Genomic DNA, 15450 nt, shown 5'->3' with positions numbered 1-15450 from the left:
GCGTTCCAAAAGCCTTCTTCACCACCCTATCTACATGAGACTCCACCTTCAGGGAACTATGCACTGTTACTCCTAGATCTCTCTGTTCCTCTGCATTCCTCAATGCCCTACCATTTACCCTGTATGTTCTATTTGGATTATTCCTGCCAAAATGTAGAACCTCACACTTCTCAGCATTAAACTCAATCTGCCAACGTTCAGCCCATTCTTCTAACCAGCATAAATCTCCCTGCAAGCTTTGAAAACCCACCTCATTATACACAACACCTCCTACCTTAGTATCATCGGCATACTTACTAATCCAATTTACCACCCCATCATCCAGATCATTTATGTATATTACAAACAACATTGGGCCCAAAACAGATCCCTGAGGCACCCCGCTAGTCACCGGCCTCCATCCCGATAAACAATTATCCACCACTACTCTCTGGCATCTCCCATCTAGCCACTGTTGAATCCATTTTATTACTCCAGCATTAATACCTAACGACTGAACCTTCTTAACTAACCTTCCATGTGGAACTTTGTCAAAGGCTTTGCTGAAGTCCATATAGACTACATCCACTGCCTTAACCTCGTCAACATTCCTCGTAACTTCTTCAAAAAATTCAATAAGGTTTGTCAAACATGACCTTCCACGCACAAATCCATGCTGGCTACTTCTAATCAGATCCTGTCTATCCAGATAATTATTAATACTATCCCTAAGAATACTTTCCATTAATTTACCCACCACTGATGTCAAACTGACAGGTCTATAATTGCTAGGCTTACTTCTAGAACCCTTTTTAAACAATGGAACCACATGAGCAATACGCCAATCCTCTGGCACAATCCCCGTTTCTAATGACATCTTAAAGATCTCTGTCAGAGCTCCTGCTATTTCTACACAAACTTCCCTCAAAGTCCTGTGGAATATCCTGTCAGGACCCGGAGATTTAACCACTTTTAAATTTCTTAAAAGCGCCAGTACTTCCACCTCTTTAATTGTCATAGGTTCCATAACTTCCTTACTTGTTTCCCACACCTTACGCAATTCAATATCCTTCTCCTTAGTGAATACCGAAGAGAAGAAATCGTTCAAAATCTCTCCCATCTCCCTCGGCTCCACACATAGCTGACCAGTCTGATTCTCTAAGGGGCCAATTTTATCCCTCACTATCCTCTTGCTTTTAATATAACTATAGAAACCTTTTGGATTTACTTTCATTTTATTTGCCAAACCAACCTCGTATCTTTTAGCTTTTCTAATCTCTTTCTTAAGATTCCTTTTACATTCTTTATATTCCTCGAGCAATTCCTTTACTCCATGCTGCCTATATCTATTGTAGACATCCCTCTTTTTCCGAACCAAATTTCTAATATCCCTTGAAAACCATGGTGCTTTCAAACCTTTAACCTTTCCTTTCAACCTAACAGGAACATAAAGATTCTGTACCCTCATAATTTCACCCTTAAAAGACCTCCATTTCTCTATTACATCCTTCCCATAAAACAACATGACCCAATCCACTCTCTCTAAATCCCTTCGCATCTCCTCAAAGTTAGCCTTTCTCCAATCAAAAATCTCAACTCTAGGTCCTGTCTTGTCCTTCTCCATAATTATATTGAAGCTAATACTATTGTGATCACTGGACCCGAAGTGCTCCCCAACACATACATCTGTCAGCTGACCTATCGCATTCCCTAACAGGAGATCCAACACTGCCCCATCTCTAGTCGGTACTTCTATGTATTGTTGCAAAAAACTATCCTGCACACATTTCACAAACTCTAAACCATCCAGCCCTTTTACAGAATGAGCTTCCCAGTCTACGTGTGGAAAATTAAAATCTCCCACAATCACCACCTTGTGTTTACTACAAATATCTGCTATCTCCTTACACATTTGCTCTTCCAACTCACGCTCCCCATTAGGTGGCCTATAATACACTCCTTTCAGTGTTACTACACCTTTCCCATTCCTCAATTCCACCCAAATAGCCTCCCTAGAGGAGCTCTCTAATCTATCCTTCCAATGCACCGCCATAAGATTTTCTCGGACAAGCAATGCAACACCTCCTCCTCTGGCCCCTCCTACTCTATCACACCTGAAGCAACTAAATCCAGGAATATTTAGTTGCCAATCACACCCTTCCTGCAACCATGTTTCACTAATAGCTACAACATCATAATTCCAAATATCAATCCACGCTTTAAGCTCATCCACCTTTCTTACAATGCTCCTAGCATTAAAATAGATACATTTAAGATACTCTCCACCTCCTCCTCTCTTTTCATCCCTAACAATGCATTCAAATTTATTATCCTTTTCTTTCTTCTCCCCTACATCTTCGGGCTGAGCGCATCCCTTCTCCATCACCTGCCTTTCCTCCCTCACACACTGTCTATTCACTTGCTCTACTGGTGAACTAACCTCCTCTCCCATGGTTTCCTCAAATTGATTCCCGCCCCCCCATCTTACTAGTTTAAAGTCTGCCCTGTAGCCCTAGCAAGCCTCCCCGCTAGGATATTGGTCCCCCCAGGATTCAAGTGTAGCCCGTCCTTCTTGAACAGGTCACGCCTGCCCCAGAAGAGGTCCCAATGATCCAAATTTTAGTGCACCAAAAATTAGTTGGTCCATTTCATAAATTTGAACCAAATTTTTAATTTCATTTATATTATTAAATGAATGATAAATCACTTATGAAATATTATAAATTAAATTTTACACTGTAGTTATAACAGTTTTCTTAAACTGTGAGATGAAAAAGATAGATGAACTTGTAACAGTTATAGATTAGCATCTGTGACATTATGGGCATCACTAAATCATGGCTGAAAGAAGGCTATAGCTTGGAGCTTAATGTTCAGAGGTACACATTGCATCAAAAGGACTGACGGGTAGGCAGAGGGGTGGTGTGGCATTGTTGGTAAAAAAAAATGAAATCAAATCATTAGAAAGAGGTGACTTAGGGTCAGAAGTTGTTGAATCATTGTGAGTAGAGCTAAGGAACTGTAAGGGTATAAAGAGCCTGATGGGAGTTATATAGAGCCCACAAACAGTTGTAAGGATATGTTCTACAAATTGTAAAAGGAAGTAGAAAATGCATGCCAAAGGGCAATGTTACAGTAGTCATGGATTTCAGTATGCAGCAAGATTGGGAAAATCAGGTTGGTGCTGGATCCCGAGAGGGAGAATTTCTGGAATACCTACAAGATGGGTTTTTAGAGCAGTTCATGGTTGGGTGCACTAGGGGATTAGCTATTCTCATTTGGGTGTTGTTCAGTGAACCGGAATTGATTAGAGAGCTTAAGGGAAAAGAATCCTTAGGTGGCAGTGTTCATAATATGATTGAATTCACCTTGAAATTTGAGAAAGAGAAGCAAAATTTAGATGTATCAGTATTATGGTGGAGTAAAGGGAATTACAGAGGAATGAGAGAGGAGTTGGTTAAAATTGATTGGAACAGAACACTGGCAGGGATGACAGCAGAGCAGCAATAGCTGGAATTTCTTGGAAGCAATTTGGAATGTACAGGATATATACATCCCAAAGATAAAGAAGTATTCTAAAAGCAAGATGATATAATGGTGGTTAACAGGAGGAGCTAAAGAGAGGGATATAAGAGAGCAAAAATTAGCGGGAAGTTAGAGGATTGGGAAACTTTTAAAAAACAATAGAAAACAACTAAAAAAGTCGATAAGAAGGAAAAGATAGAATATGAAAATAAGCTAGCTAACAATATTAAAGAAGATACCAAATGTTTCTTCAGATTCAGTGTAAAAGAGAGGTGTGAGTGGATATTGGACCATTGGAAAATAGTGGAGAGGTAGTAATGGGGGGAACAAGGAAAAAGCAGAAGAACTGTCGAAGTATTTTGCATCAATCTTCACTGTGAAAGACACTAGCAGGATGCTGGAAGTTCAAACGTTTCTGGTCTCAGAAGTGTATTAAGTTGCCATTACTAGGGAGAAGGTTCTTGGGAAACTTAAAGTTCTGAAGGTAGATAATTCACCTGGACCAGATGTTTTACATCCCAGGGCTCTGAAAGAGGTGGCTAAAGAGATTGTGGAGGATCTTTCAAGGATCACTAGATTCTGTAATTGTTCCAGAAGTCTGGAAAATTGCAAACATCACTCCACTCTTCAAGAAGGGAGAGAGGAAGAAGAAAGGAATTTATCGACTAGTTAGTCTGACCTCAGTGGATGGGAAGATGTTGGAGTCAATTATTGAAGCCCATGATATAATAGGCTGTGGTTTGCAAGCTTTCTTCAAGAGAAAATCATATCTCACAAATCTGTTGGAATTGAAGAAATAAGAAGCAGATGGACAAGGAGAATTGATGGATATTGTGTACTTGGATTTTCGGAAAGCCTTTGACAAGCTGCCACCTATGAGGCTGCTTAACAAGAAAAGATACTCGCATGGATAAAGCAGTGGCTGATTGGTAGGAGGCAAAGAGTGGAAATAAAGTGAGCCTTTTTTGGTTGGCTGGTGACGACTAGTGTTGTTCCATAGGGCTCTGTGTTGGGACCACTTTTTATGTTGTATGTCAGTGACTAGGATGATGGGTTTGATGGCTTTGTGGCCAAGTTTGGGGACAGTATGAAGATAGGTGGAGTGGCAGGTAGTTTTGAGGATGCAGAAAGGCTATAGAAGGACTTTGACAGATTAACAGTATGGACAAAGAAGTGACAGATGAAATACAGTGCTGGGAAGTCTATAGTCATGCACTTTGTAGAAAAAAATAAAAGGGTAGACTATTTTCTAAATGGAGAGAAAATTCAAAGTTCTGAGGTGCAAAGGGACTTGGGAGTCCTTGCACAGGATTCCCTGAAGGTTAGTTTGCAAGTAGAGTTGGTGGTGAGAAAGGCAAATGCAATGTTAGCATTCATTTCAAGAGAATGAGAATAAAAAACAAAGGATGTAATGTTGAGACTTTATAAGGTAAGGGTGAATACTCACTTGGATTACTGTGAGCAGTTTTGGATCCCTTAGAAAGGATGTGCTGACATTGGAGAGGACTCAAAGGAGGTTCATGAATATTATTCCAGGATTGAATGACTAGTCATATGAAGACCATTTGATGGCTCTGGGCATGTATTCACTGGAATTCAGAAGAATGAGGAAATGAGGAGAAATTTCTTTAGCCAGAGAGTGGTGAATCTGTGGAATTCATTGCCTAAGGAGGCTGTGGACATCAAGATTTTATGTATATTTAAGGCCGAGGTTGATAAATTCTTGGCTGGTCAGGGCATGAAGGGATATGGGGAGAAAGCAGGAGATTGGGACTGACAAAAATAGATCATGATGAAAAAGTGGAGCAGACTCAATAGGCCAAATGGCCAAACTCTGCTGCTACAGTGCCTATCAAAGGTATTCACCCCCTTGGAAATTTTCATGTTTTATTGTTTTACAACATTGAATCACAGCGGATTTAATTTGGCTCTTTTTGACACTGATCAACAGAAAAAGACTTGTATCAAAGTGAAAACAGATCTCTACAATGTGATCTAAATTAATTACAATTATAAAACACAAAATAATTGATTTAATATGACACACCAGATCATCATTGGTGCAGCCAATTGGTTTTAGAAGTCACATAATTAGTTAAATTTGTTTTTGGAGACCTTTGTGCAGTCAAAGTGTTCTAACTGATTGTACTAAAAATTCACCTTTATCTGGAAGGTCCAATGGCTGGTGAGTCAGTATCCTGGCAAAAGCTACAGCATGATGACAAAGGAACACTCCAAGCAACTCAGCAAAAAGCTTATTGAAAAGCATAAATTAGGAGATGGATACAAGAAAATTTCCAAGTCACTGAATACAGTTAAGTCAATCATTAAGAAATGGAAAATATATGGTACAGTTATAAATCTGCCTAGAGAAGGCCATCCTCAAAAACTGAGTGACCACGTAAGAAGGGGACTAGTGAGGGTGGCCATCAAGAGACCTAACACAAATCCGGAAGAGTTACAAGCTCCAGTGGCTGAGATGAAAGAGACTGCACTTACAACAACTGTTGCCCGGGTACTTCACCAGTCACAGCTTTATGGGAAAGTGGCAAAGAGAAGCCACTGTTGAAAGAAACTCACATGAAATCCTGGCTAGAGTTTGCCAGAAGGCATGTGGAAAACTCTGAAGTCAGCTGGAAGAAGGTTCTATGGTCTGATGAAACCAAAATTGAGCTTTTTGGCCATCAGACTAAACGCTATGTTTGTCACTGCACATCATAAAAAACACACTATCACTACCATGAAGCATGGTGGTGGCTGCATCATGTTGTGATTCTTCACTGCAGCAGGCCCTGGAAGGTAGAGGGTAAAATGAATGCAGCAAAATACAGGGAAATCCTGGAGGAACACTTGATGCAGTCTGCAAGTTAACTGCAGCTTGGGAGAAGATTTGTTTTCCAGCAAGACAATGACCCCAAGCATAAAACTGAAGCTACATAGGAATGGCTGAACAATAGCAAAGTTAATGTACTGGAGTAGCCAAGTCAGAGTCCGGACCTCAATCCAATTGAGAATTTGTGGCTGGACTGGAAAAGGGCTGTTCACTTTCAACCTCCATTCAGTCTGATGTACAAAGCTGATAGGGACTAACCCACACAGATTCAAGGCTTTAATTGCTGCCAAAGCATCTACTAAATACTGACTTGAAGGGTAAGTAATTATTCAATCAATTATTTTATGTTTAATAATTATCATAAATGTCATCCAATTTGTAGAAGTTTGTTTTCACTTTGACACAAAAGAGTCTTTTTCTGTTGATCAATGTTAAAAAAGCCAAACTTAATCAATGTGATTCAATGTTATAAAATAATAAAACATGAAAACTTCCAAGAGGAAGTGTAAATACTTCTGATAGGCACTGCACATCTAATAGTCTTATGATCTTAAAGATATTCCTGCTCTAAAGACTAATAGATCCATTCATTAATTTTTAAAAGGTACTTTGTATCATAGAAGAGGATTAATAGGAAAAATGAGAGAAAAGTACAATGGGATTTTTGTGTGTGTCTTTGCTTTTATCATTCTGCTGAATCCTTGGGGTACACCTAATCCTTGTATTCATTGTATATAATAAAAATAAAGCCGATTTGTCTTCAGTTGGTTTGTGAGTATGTTAATCTTCTTGATTCCCCCAACACTGAGACAGGTGGTACATATTTAACATTAATTTACATTGCCAGCAACAATGTCATGTGAGAGCAGATCTGAACTTTTAGCGTAAGATACTTCTAGCTTGTGTAGATCAAACTATGCTATGACATAAACCATTGAAGTCATTAGGTTCATGACTAGACAGGTCTCTTTTCCCCATTTCATTCTGTAATCATTTATTTTAATTCTGTCTGAAGTATGTTTATCTTGCATTCCATGAAATTTGTTTATGAATAATCAGTAGATTTTTCTTTTATGAAGTTACTTCACTTTTCTTTCTTTCCAGAACTTTTCTGGTATATTTATTATCTGTTCTAAATATCAATGTATCTATAAAGATAGCAGTGCAAGTCATTAAAACAGCTCAGTCACTAACTTTCATAGACATAGTAATATACTGTATACACAATAATTAGTGCTTTTGAATTTGTTGTGCATTATTTTTGCAGGAAAGGAACATTTTTTTGACAAAGTGGATTCCAATAACCTTAACACCCCGTACGATTATTATTCTGTTACTCATGTCACCACGTAAGTCCTATATTAACTGCATTGTAGTAATAAGCAGTATAACAAGATTACTATGTTGCACTGATTATTCCATTACCCACAGACAATAGACAGGAAGAGGTTGAACAAGTGTGTAGGTACATGGCATATGCAATGTACAATGTACATGGATAAGTGTGCCATTAACCAGTTTGTTAGGAAACACTAAAAGAGTGCTATTTAGATGTTAAGTGATTGAAAAATATTAATGTTAAAAGGGACCTTGGCATCATTGTACAGCAGTCACTGGAAGCAAGAAAACAGTTAAGAGGTGAGGGCTAAGGTATGCTTGTGCTAAGTTTTGTTCTTTCTATTAATGCCTAGCTAGTGTAGTGGGAATGGGTCCAGGGTCAATGGTGTGTTCTTCATGTCATACATGGGAATTCTGGGAGACTTCCAGTCTCTCTGATAACTACATCTGTGTGAGGTGCATCCATTTGCAATTCCTTGCTGATCATGTTAGGAAACTGTGACTGCAGCTGGATGACCTATGGTTTTTATGGGAGAATGATGAGAGAGAGAAGTAGTTACCCCTGAATTGCAGGAGTTAGGTAGCTGGGTGACTCTCGGGAAGGGGAAGGAGAATGGGCAGTCAGTGTAGAACACCCCATAGTCATATCCCTCAATAAAAAGTATACCGCTTTGGATACTGTTGGGTTGCAGGGTCAGGGAAATGCCTCAGCAACCAGGTACGTGAAAGAGACACACAGATGGTGTGTTATCTCCCAAATACCAGAATCAGAGGCATCTCAGATTGGGACAACAGCATTCTAAAGGGGGAAGGTGATCAGCCAGAAATTGAGGTACATATTGTTACTGATGACATAGTAAGAAAAGAGATTAGGCCCTGAAGAAAGAATATAGGGAGCTTGGTAGGAAACTGAAAAGGAGGGCCTCAAGGGCAATAATTGCCTGTGCCATATGCCAGTGAGGTTAAAATAGGATGATGAGGCTGAGAAATAGGTGTGGGGGAGGGAGCAGGGTTTCAGATTTTTGGGCCATTGGGACCACTCCAGTGGAAGATATGACCTGTACAAGAAGGGCAGCTTATACCTGAACTAATAGCCTTGCAGGCAGGTTTAGTGAGACCACACCTAGAGTTGTGTGCAGTTTGGGTTCCATTGCCTTAAAAAAAATATAGAGACAGCACAGTGAAGGTTCACTACACTAATCTCTGTGTGAGGAGAGGTATGGTCAAGGGCAAGTTCAAATTTATTACCAGTAGTATACATACATTGGAAATAAGTGCTATGAAATGATTTCTTTTTGTAGTACAGAACAGTACATAACTTACATAACAATATAAACATTACAACACCTGTGCATGTTGGGAGAGAATACAGAATTATAGTACAGAGTAGAGTTGGAGCTTTTCATGTCAGTTCAAGGAATTGATGGGAGTGGACAAGAAGCTGGTGTTAAAATTTGAGGTTTCTGTATGTCATGTAAGATGGCATCTTAAAAAGAGGGTGTGGTCTGGATGAATGGGGTTCATGATGATGGAATTCACTTTCCTGAGTTATCACCCCTTGTGGTTTTTCTCAGTGGTGGGGAGAGTGGAATTGGCAAAGTTCACCAATCTCTGTAGCCCATTGTTTCTGTGCATTGGAGTTTCCGTACCAAGCTATAATGCAACCAGTCAGAATGCTTTCCGCTGTACATCTGTATAGGTTTATCAGAGTCTTCAATGGCATTGCAATTCTCTTTCAAATAGAGATGCTAGCATGTCTTTTTCATGGTCCTCCAAGATGTGACACTTAGGAACTTCACCCCTTCCACTGCAGACCTTTCAATAAGGTCTAGTTCATGTTTGTCTGACTTACCCTTTCTAAAATCTATAATCTGTTTCTTGGTTTTGCTGACGATACATGCAAGGTTGTTGTTATGACACCACTCAACCAACTGACCTATCTCATTCCTGTGTGCCATCCATGATTCTGCCAGCAACAGTGCTGTCATTTGCAAACTTATACATAGCATTGGACGTATGCTTAGATACATAATTGTAGATATAGAATAGAACAGAGTTAAAGGCTAAGCATACAACCCTGAGTTAATGGTCACTAAGGAGACAATGAAATTTCTGATCTATATTGATTGTGATCTCCTAGTGAGGACATCAAGGATCAAATTGCAGAAGGAGCTACAGAGACCCAGTTCTTAGAGCTAGATGATAAGTTTTGAGATCATAATGGTGTTGAATGCCAACCTGTAGTCAATGACCAAACCCTGATATATGCATTGCAATTGCCCAGGTAGTCCAGGGTGAACTGAAGGGCCAGCAAGATGGTATCTACTGGTGACATATTGTGCCAATAGGTGAAATGAAGTGAGTCTTGGTCTTTACCTGCCAAAGGTTTTATTGAGTTATAACTAACCTTTTGAACTCTTCATTACAGTGGGTGTAAGTGCTGCTAGATAACATTCATTGAGGCAGGTGCTTCTGCTTTTCTTGTGCACCAGTATAATCAATGCCATCTTGAATCAGGTGGGACCTTCAGACTGCAGAACTGAGAGGTCGAAAGTGTCCCTGACTACTACAGCTAACTGATAACCCCAGGTTGTTAGCCTTGCAAGGGTTCACCCTCTTGTGGGATATTTTGATGTCAGCTTCCATGACTGAGATCACAGTATTTTTGGGTGATGTGGGATTTAGCACAGGTGTGTTGTTATTCTCCCTCTCGAAGTGTGCATAAAAAGCATTAGGCTCATCAGGAAGTGATGCATCTTTGCTGTTTATACTAATCAATATCACTTTGTAGGAGCTGATGACATGCACGCTATGCCACAGCTGTCAGGCGTCTACGTATGTCTCCAGCTTCATCAAGATTTGCTTCTTCACACTCTCAATATCCTTCCAGAGGTCATCCTTGTAGGTCCCCAGATCACAAGTCCTGAACACCACAGACATCTCTCTCAGTAGACTTAAAATCTCCTGATTTATCTAGAGCTTTTGGTTTGGGAAAAACCAGTAAGTTTTTGTGGGCACATACTCATCCATGCAGGTCTCATTGAAATGATGACTGTGACACATTTGTTAGGATCTATTAACATACATTCCAGTCCACTGATTCAAAGCAATCCTGTTCTTCCAGCTCCTCCAGTACCTGGGAAGCAAGAATAGCCTGGTGGTCATATTTTCCAAAGTTTGGGTGTAGGATGACTTGGCACTCTTAATGATGGTATAACAGTAGCCAACTGTGTCAGCTCCTCTGGTGTTACAGACAACTTGCTGGTAGTAGTTCAGCAGAGGCTTCATCATACTTCATGCTTGAATTCCTGTATGCCAATGGGGAAGACATTGGTGCATGTTGTTTTGTGCAGCACCCAATCTCCCAGTGTCAGCTTGATGTCTTGGCAGAAAAGCATGGGATGTAAACAACAACCAGGATAATAGTGGAAAACTCACTCGGAAGACAGTACAGAAGACATTTGACAACTAAATGTTTCAGAGGGGAGCAGGATTGCGACAGAACTGCCACATCCGAACACCAGGGTGAGTCAATAAAAGAACAAACACTGCTGCCTCTGCCCTTACCAGATGCTGCTGATTGGCCCATAGATGGTAAAACCCTCAGACTAGAGAGGGCTTATGAGAATGAAATAGATCTCACTAAAATATACAGAACTCATGATTTTATATTCCTCAGTCCCCTTCTAGTGTCCTCAGCTTCAGGGAAAACACAGCTAGCCTCTCCAGTCTATCTACAGCACTCCACCCCAGGCGATATCCTAGTGAACTTCCTCTGCACCCTCGTGTCATGTCATAACTTTCCTATAATATGAAGGAGTAATTATTGAGAATGAGGATCAATTCCACCAGATGGAGGAGAGTAGTGGTGAAGGGGAACTTGTTGGGCCTGTTGTCTAGAAAGAAGCAGAGAGCTTTAAGGCCTTCCTGATGGGGGATGGAGGTGTATAGGGGCTGGACATCATGGTAAAAGTGAGGCAATCAGGGCCAGGGAACTTGAAATCTTTGAACAGTTCGAAAGCATGTGAAGTGGTATGGATGTAGGTAGGAAGGGACTGAACCAGGGGGATAAAACAGTTGAGGTATGCCAATATGAGTTCAGTGGGGTAGGAACAATGGGTCTACCTGGACAGGTAAGTTTGTGGATCTTGGGTAGGAGGTAGAAATGGGAAGTGCAGGGTAATTGAACTGTGAGGTTGGTGGCAGTAGATGGGAGATCCCCAGAGTTTTAAGGTCAGGGATGGTGCAGGTGACAATGCTCTTAGAGTCCTGTTTGAAGGGTAAGAAAGAGGAGGTGTCTGAAAGTTGTCGATTGGCCTCAGCAAGGATCTCTCATTGGCTTCAAGATCATTCTCCTCCATCTAAGAGAACTAGTCCTCACTGTCAGTAATTACTCCTTTGGCTCCTCTCACTTCTTTCAAACCAAAGATGTAGCCATGGGCACTTGCATGGGTTCCCACCTATGCCTGCCATTTTGTCAACTACACGGAACAGTCAATTGGTAGAAAAGCATGGGATGTGAACTGTAACTAGGATAATAGTGGAACAGTCATGGGGTAAGCTTTTTTACACAGACAGTGGTGAGTGTGTGGAATGGGCTGCTGGCAGTGGTGGTGGAGGCAGAAATGATAGGATCTTTTAAGAGACTCCTGGATAGGTGCATGAAGCTTAGAAAAATAGAGGGCTATGGGTAAGCCTAGGTAATTTCTAAGGTAAGGACATGTTCAGCACAGCTTTATGGGCTGAAGGGCCTGTATTGTGCTGTAGGTTTTCTATGTTCTAATGTTCCAAGCCTTTCTGTGCTACATTGTCAACTGAATTGGTGTTGCTTCCTGCAATCTCATTGACTTCATCATCTTTGCCTCCAGATTCCATTCTGCCCTCAAATTTACCTGGTCCATTAACGACATGTGTCGTTCCTTTCTCGATCTGTCTGGTTCTATCACTAAAGACAGGTTATCTACTGATATCTTTTATAAACCCATGGATTCTCAGCTTCCCACCATGTCACTTGTAAAAATGCCATCCCTTTCTCACAGTTCCTCAGTCTCTGCCATATCTGCTCTCAAGATGAGGCTTTACATTCCAGAACTAATGAGATGTCCTCCTCCTTCAAAGAAAGAGACTTTCCTGCCTCCACAATTAACACTGTCCTCACAAGCATCTGTTCCATTTTGCACGCCATCCTCCAACTACCCACCAGTGATAGGCTCTTCTTGTACTCACCTACCATCCCAGTAGCCTTCGTGTCCAGCTCATAATTCTCTGTAACTTCTGCTGTCTCCAACAGAATCCCACTACTATGCACATTTCCCTCTTCTCCCACCCCCCCCCCCAAATGTTCTGCTTTCCTCAGGGATCGCTCCCTACACAATTCTCTTCTCCATTAATCTCTCCCCACTGATCTCCCTCTGGTACTTATCCTTCCAAGTGGAACAAGTGCCACACTTTCCCCTACACCTCCTCCCTCACTACCATTCAGAATCCCAAACTATAACCTTCCAAGTGAGGTGACACTTCACCTGTTAGTCTGTTGGGGTCATATACTGTGTTCGGTGGTCTTGGTGTGGCCTCCTGTATATCGGTGAGACTCAACGTAGATTGGGATACTAGTTCACTGAGCTCCGTCTGCCAGAAAAAGCAGGATCTGGTGTCAACACATTTCATTCTACTTCGCATTCCTATTCTGAATTTCAGTCTATGGCCTCCTCTACTGCCACAATGAGGCCACACTCCAGTTGGAGGAACAACACTTTATATTCTGTCTGGGTAGCCTGCAACCTGATGACATGAGCATCGATTTCTTGAACTTCTCGTAATTTCACACCCCCCCCCCCCTTCACCATTCCCCATTCCCATTTTCCTCTCTCACCTTATCTCCTTACCTGCCCATCACCTCCCTCTGATGCTCTTACCCCTTCCTTCCGTGGTTTTCAACCCTCCCCTGTCAGATTCCCCCTTCTCTAGCCTTTATCCCTTTCACCAATCAACTTCCCAGCTCTTTACTGTGCTTCTCTTCCTCTCCTAGTTTTATCTATCACCTACCACCTTGTACTTCTTTCTTACCCCCTCCCCACCTTATTTCTCTGACTTCTCATCTTTTTTTCCCTGTCCTGATGAAGGGTCTCCATAGATGCTGTCTGGCCAGCTAAATTCCTCCAGCATTTTGTGTTTCCAGCATCTCCAGTTTTTCTTGTGTTTAGTATCGTCTTATTGGCTAGCTTAATATCATATTTCATCTTTTATCTCCTCATGGCTTTTTAGTTGCCTTGTTTTTGTTTAAAATGCTCCAGTCCTCTAATTTCCCACTAATTTTTGCAATAATGTGTATTCTCTCGTTTGCTTTTATGCTGTCTTTAATGCCCCTTGTCAGCCACGGTTGCCCCATCCTCAGGATGGTGTTTCTTCTTTGCGATGAACCGATCCTGCGTCTTACAAATTATACTCAGAAACCATCTACCATCATACCTGCTAGTGTCCCCTTATAATCAGCTTTGGCCATCTCTTCTCTCCTGCCTCTACAGAAGAAGACAAGCTAGCGGCTATATTTCATTAGGAGTTTGAGAAGATTTGGTATGTCACCTAAAACACTTGCAAATTTCTACAGATGTACAGCGGAGAGCATTCTAACTGGTATAGAGAGGCTAATACACAGTACTGAAGTAAGTTGCACAGTAAAATTAGTTAGCCTCTGTTGTATCTAAGACTTCTTCAAGGAGCGGTTCCTCAAAAAGGTGGCATCCATCATTAAGGACCCGCACCACCAAGGAGTTGCCCTCTTCTTATTGTTACTATCAGGTGGGAGGTACAGAAGCCTGAAAGCACACACTCAACAATTCAGGAACAGCTTCTTCCCCTCTGCCATTCGATTTCTGAAAGGATAGTGAACTTAGTGAACTCATGAACACTACTTCACTACTACTTTTATTTCTGTTTTTGCATTACTTGTTTAACTTAACTATCTTATATATATAGTTCCTTCCTATATTATCACGTATTGCATTGTACGGCTGACGCAAAGTTAATAAATTTCAAAACACATGCTGGTGGTATTAAACTTGATTCTGATTCTGACTCTTACTTAACTGTAATACCAACACATCCAATTTTAGTTTCTCCCTCTCAAACTGCAGCGTGAATTCTATCATATCATGATCACCACCTCCTAATGTTCCTTCAGCTCCCTAATCAAATCTGGTTCATTACACAACAACCAATCCAGAATTGCAGTTTGACCATATACTGCTCTAAAAAGCTGTCTCAAATTGCTACTATTGGGATCCAGCACCAACCTGATTTTCTCAATTTACCCACATATTGAAACCCCTCATGACTATTATAAGATTGCCCTTTTTACATGTTTTTTTCTATCCCCTGTTGTAATTTCTACTGCATATCCTGGCTATGTTCAGAGGCCTGTATATACCACCCATATGGTATTATTACCCTTACAGCTTCTTAACTCTACTCACAAGGATTCTATATCTTCTGATCCAATGTCACTTCTTTCTAAGGATTTGATTTCATGTTTTTTACAAACAAAGGCCCTTTACAAACACACGCTTTATCCACCTTTCTGTCTTTCCAATAGGAAATGTATCCTTGGATGTTAAGCTCCCAGCTGTGATTTTCCTTCATTCATGACACAGTGATACCAACAACATCATATCTGCCAAGTTCATGGTGAATGTCCAAGCCTCATTCATTCATTCGTTGGCATCCATCTGTCTCGAAGGACCGTGGGTGATGACGATTACCATTACAAATCTGGGCAG

General features: G+C 40.9%; 1 protein-coding gene across 1 annotated transcript in view; it reads left to right on the top strand.

Moving 5' to 3' along the window:
- The window catches only part of LOC132397111 (embryonic protein UVS.2-like), a 103700-nt gene that overhangs the window by 30891 nt on the left and 57359 nt on the right, over nt 1–15450 (top strand). Inside the window, exon 3 of the mRNA XM_059975422.1 lies at nt 7605–7686. Within this exon, the coding sequence (XP_059831405.1) occupies nt 7605–7686 (82 nt within the window). The remainder of the gene's footprint in view (nt 1–7604; nt 7687–15450) is intronic.

Source organism: Hypanus sabinus, chromosome 7 (genome assembly GCF_030144855.1).
Source record: "Hypanus sabinus isolate sHypSab1 chromosome 7, sHypSab1.hap1, whole genome shotgun sequence".
Classification (NCBI taxonomy): Eukaryota; Metazoa; Chordata; class Chondrichthyes; order Myliobatiformes; family Dasyatidae; genus Hypanus; species Hypanus sabinus.
The sequence above is the reverse complement of the archived record's forward strand: the minus strand, read 5'-3'. Positions and strand labels throughout refer to the sequence as shown.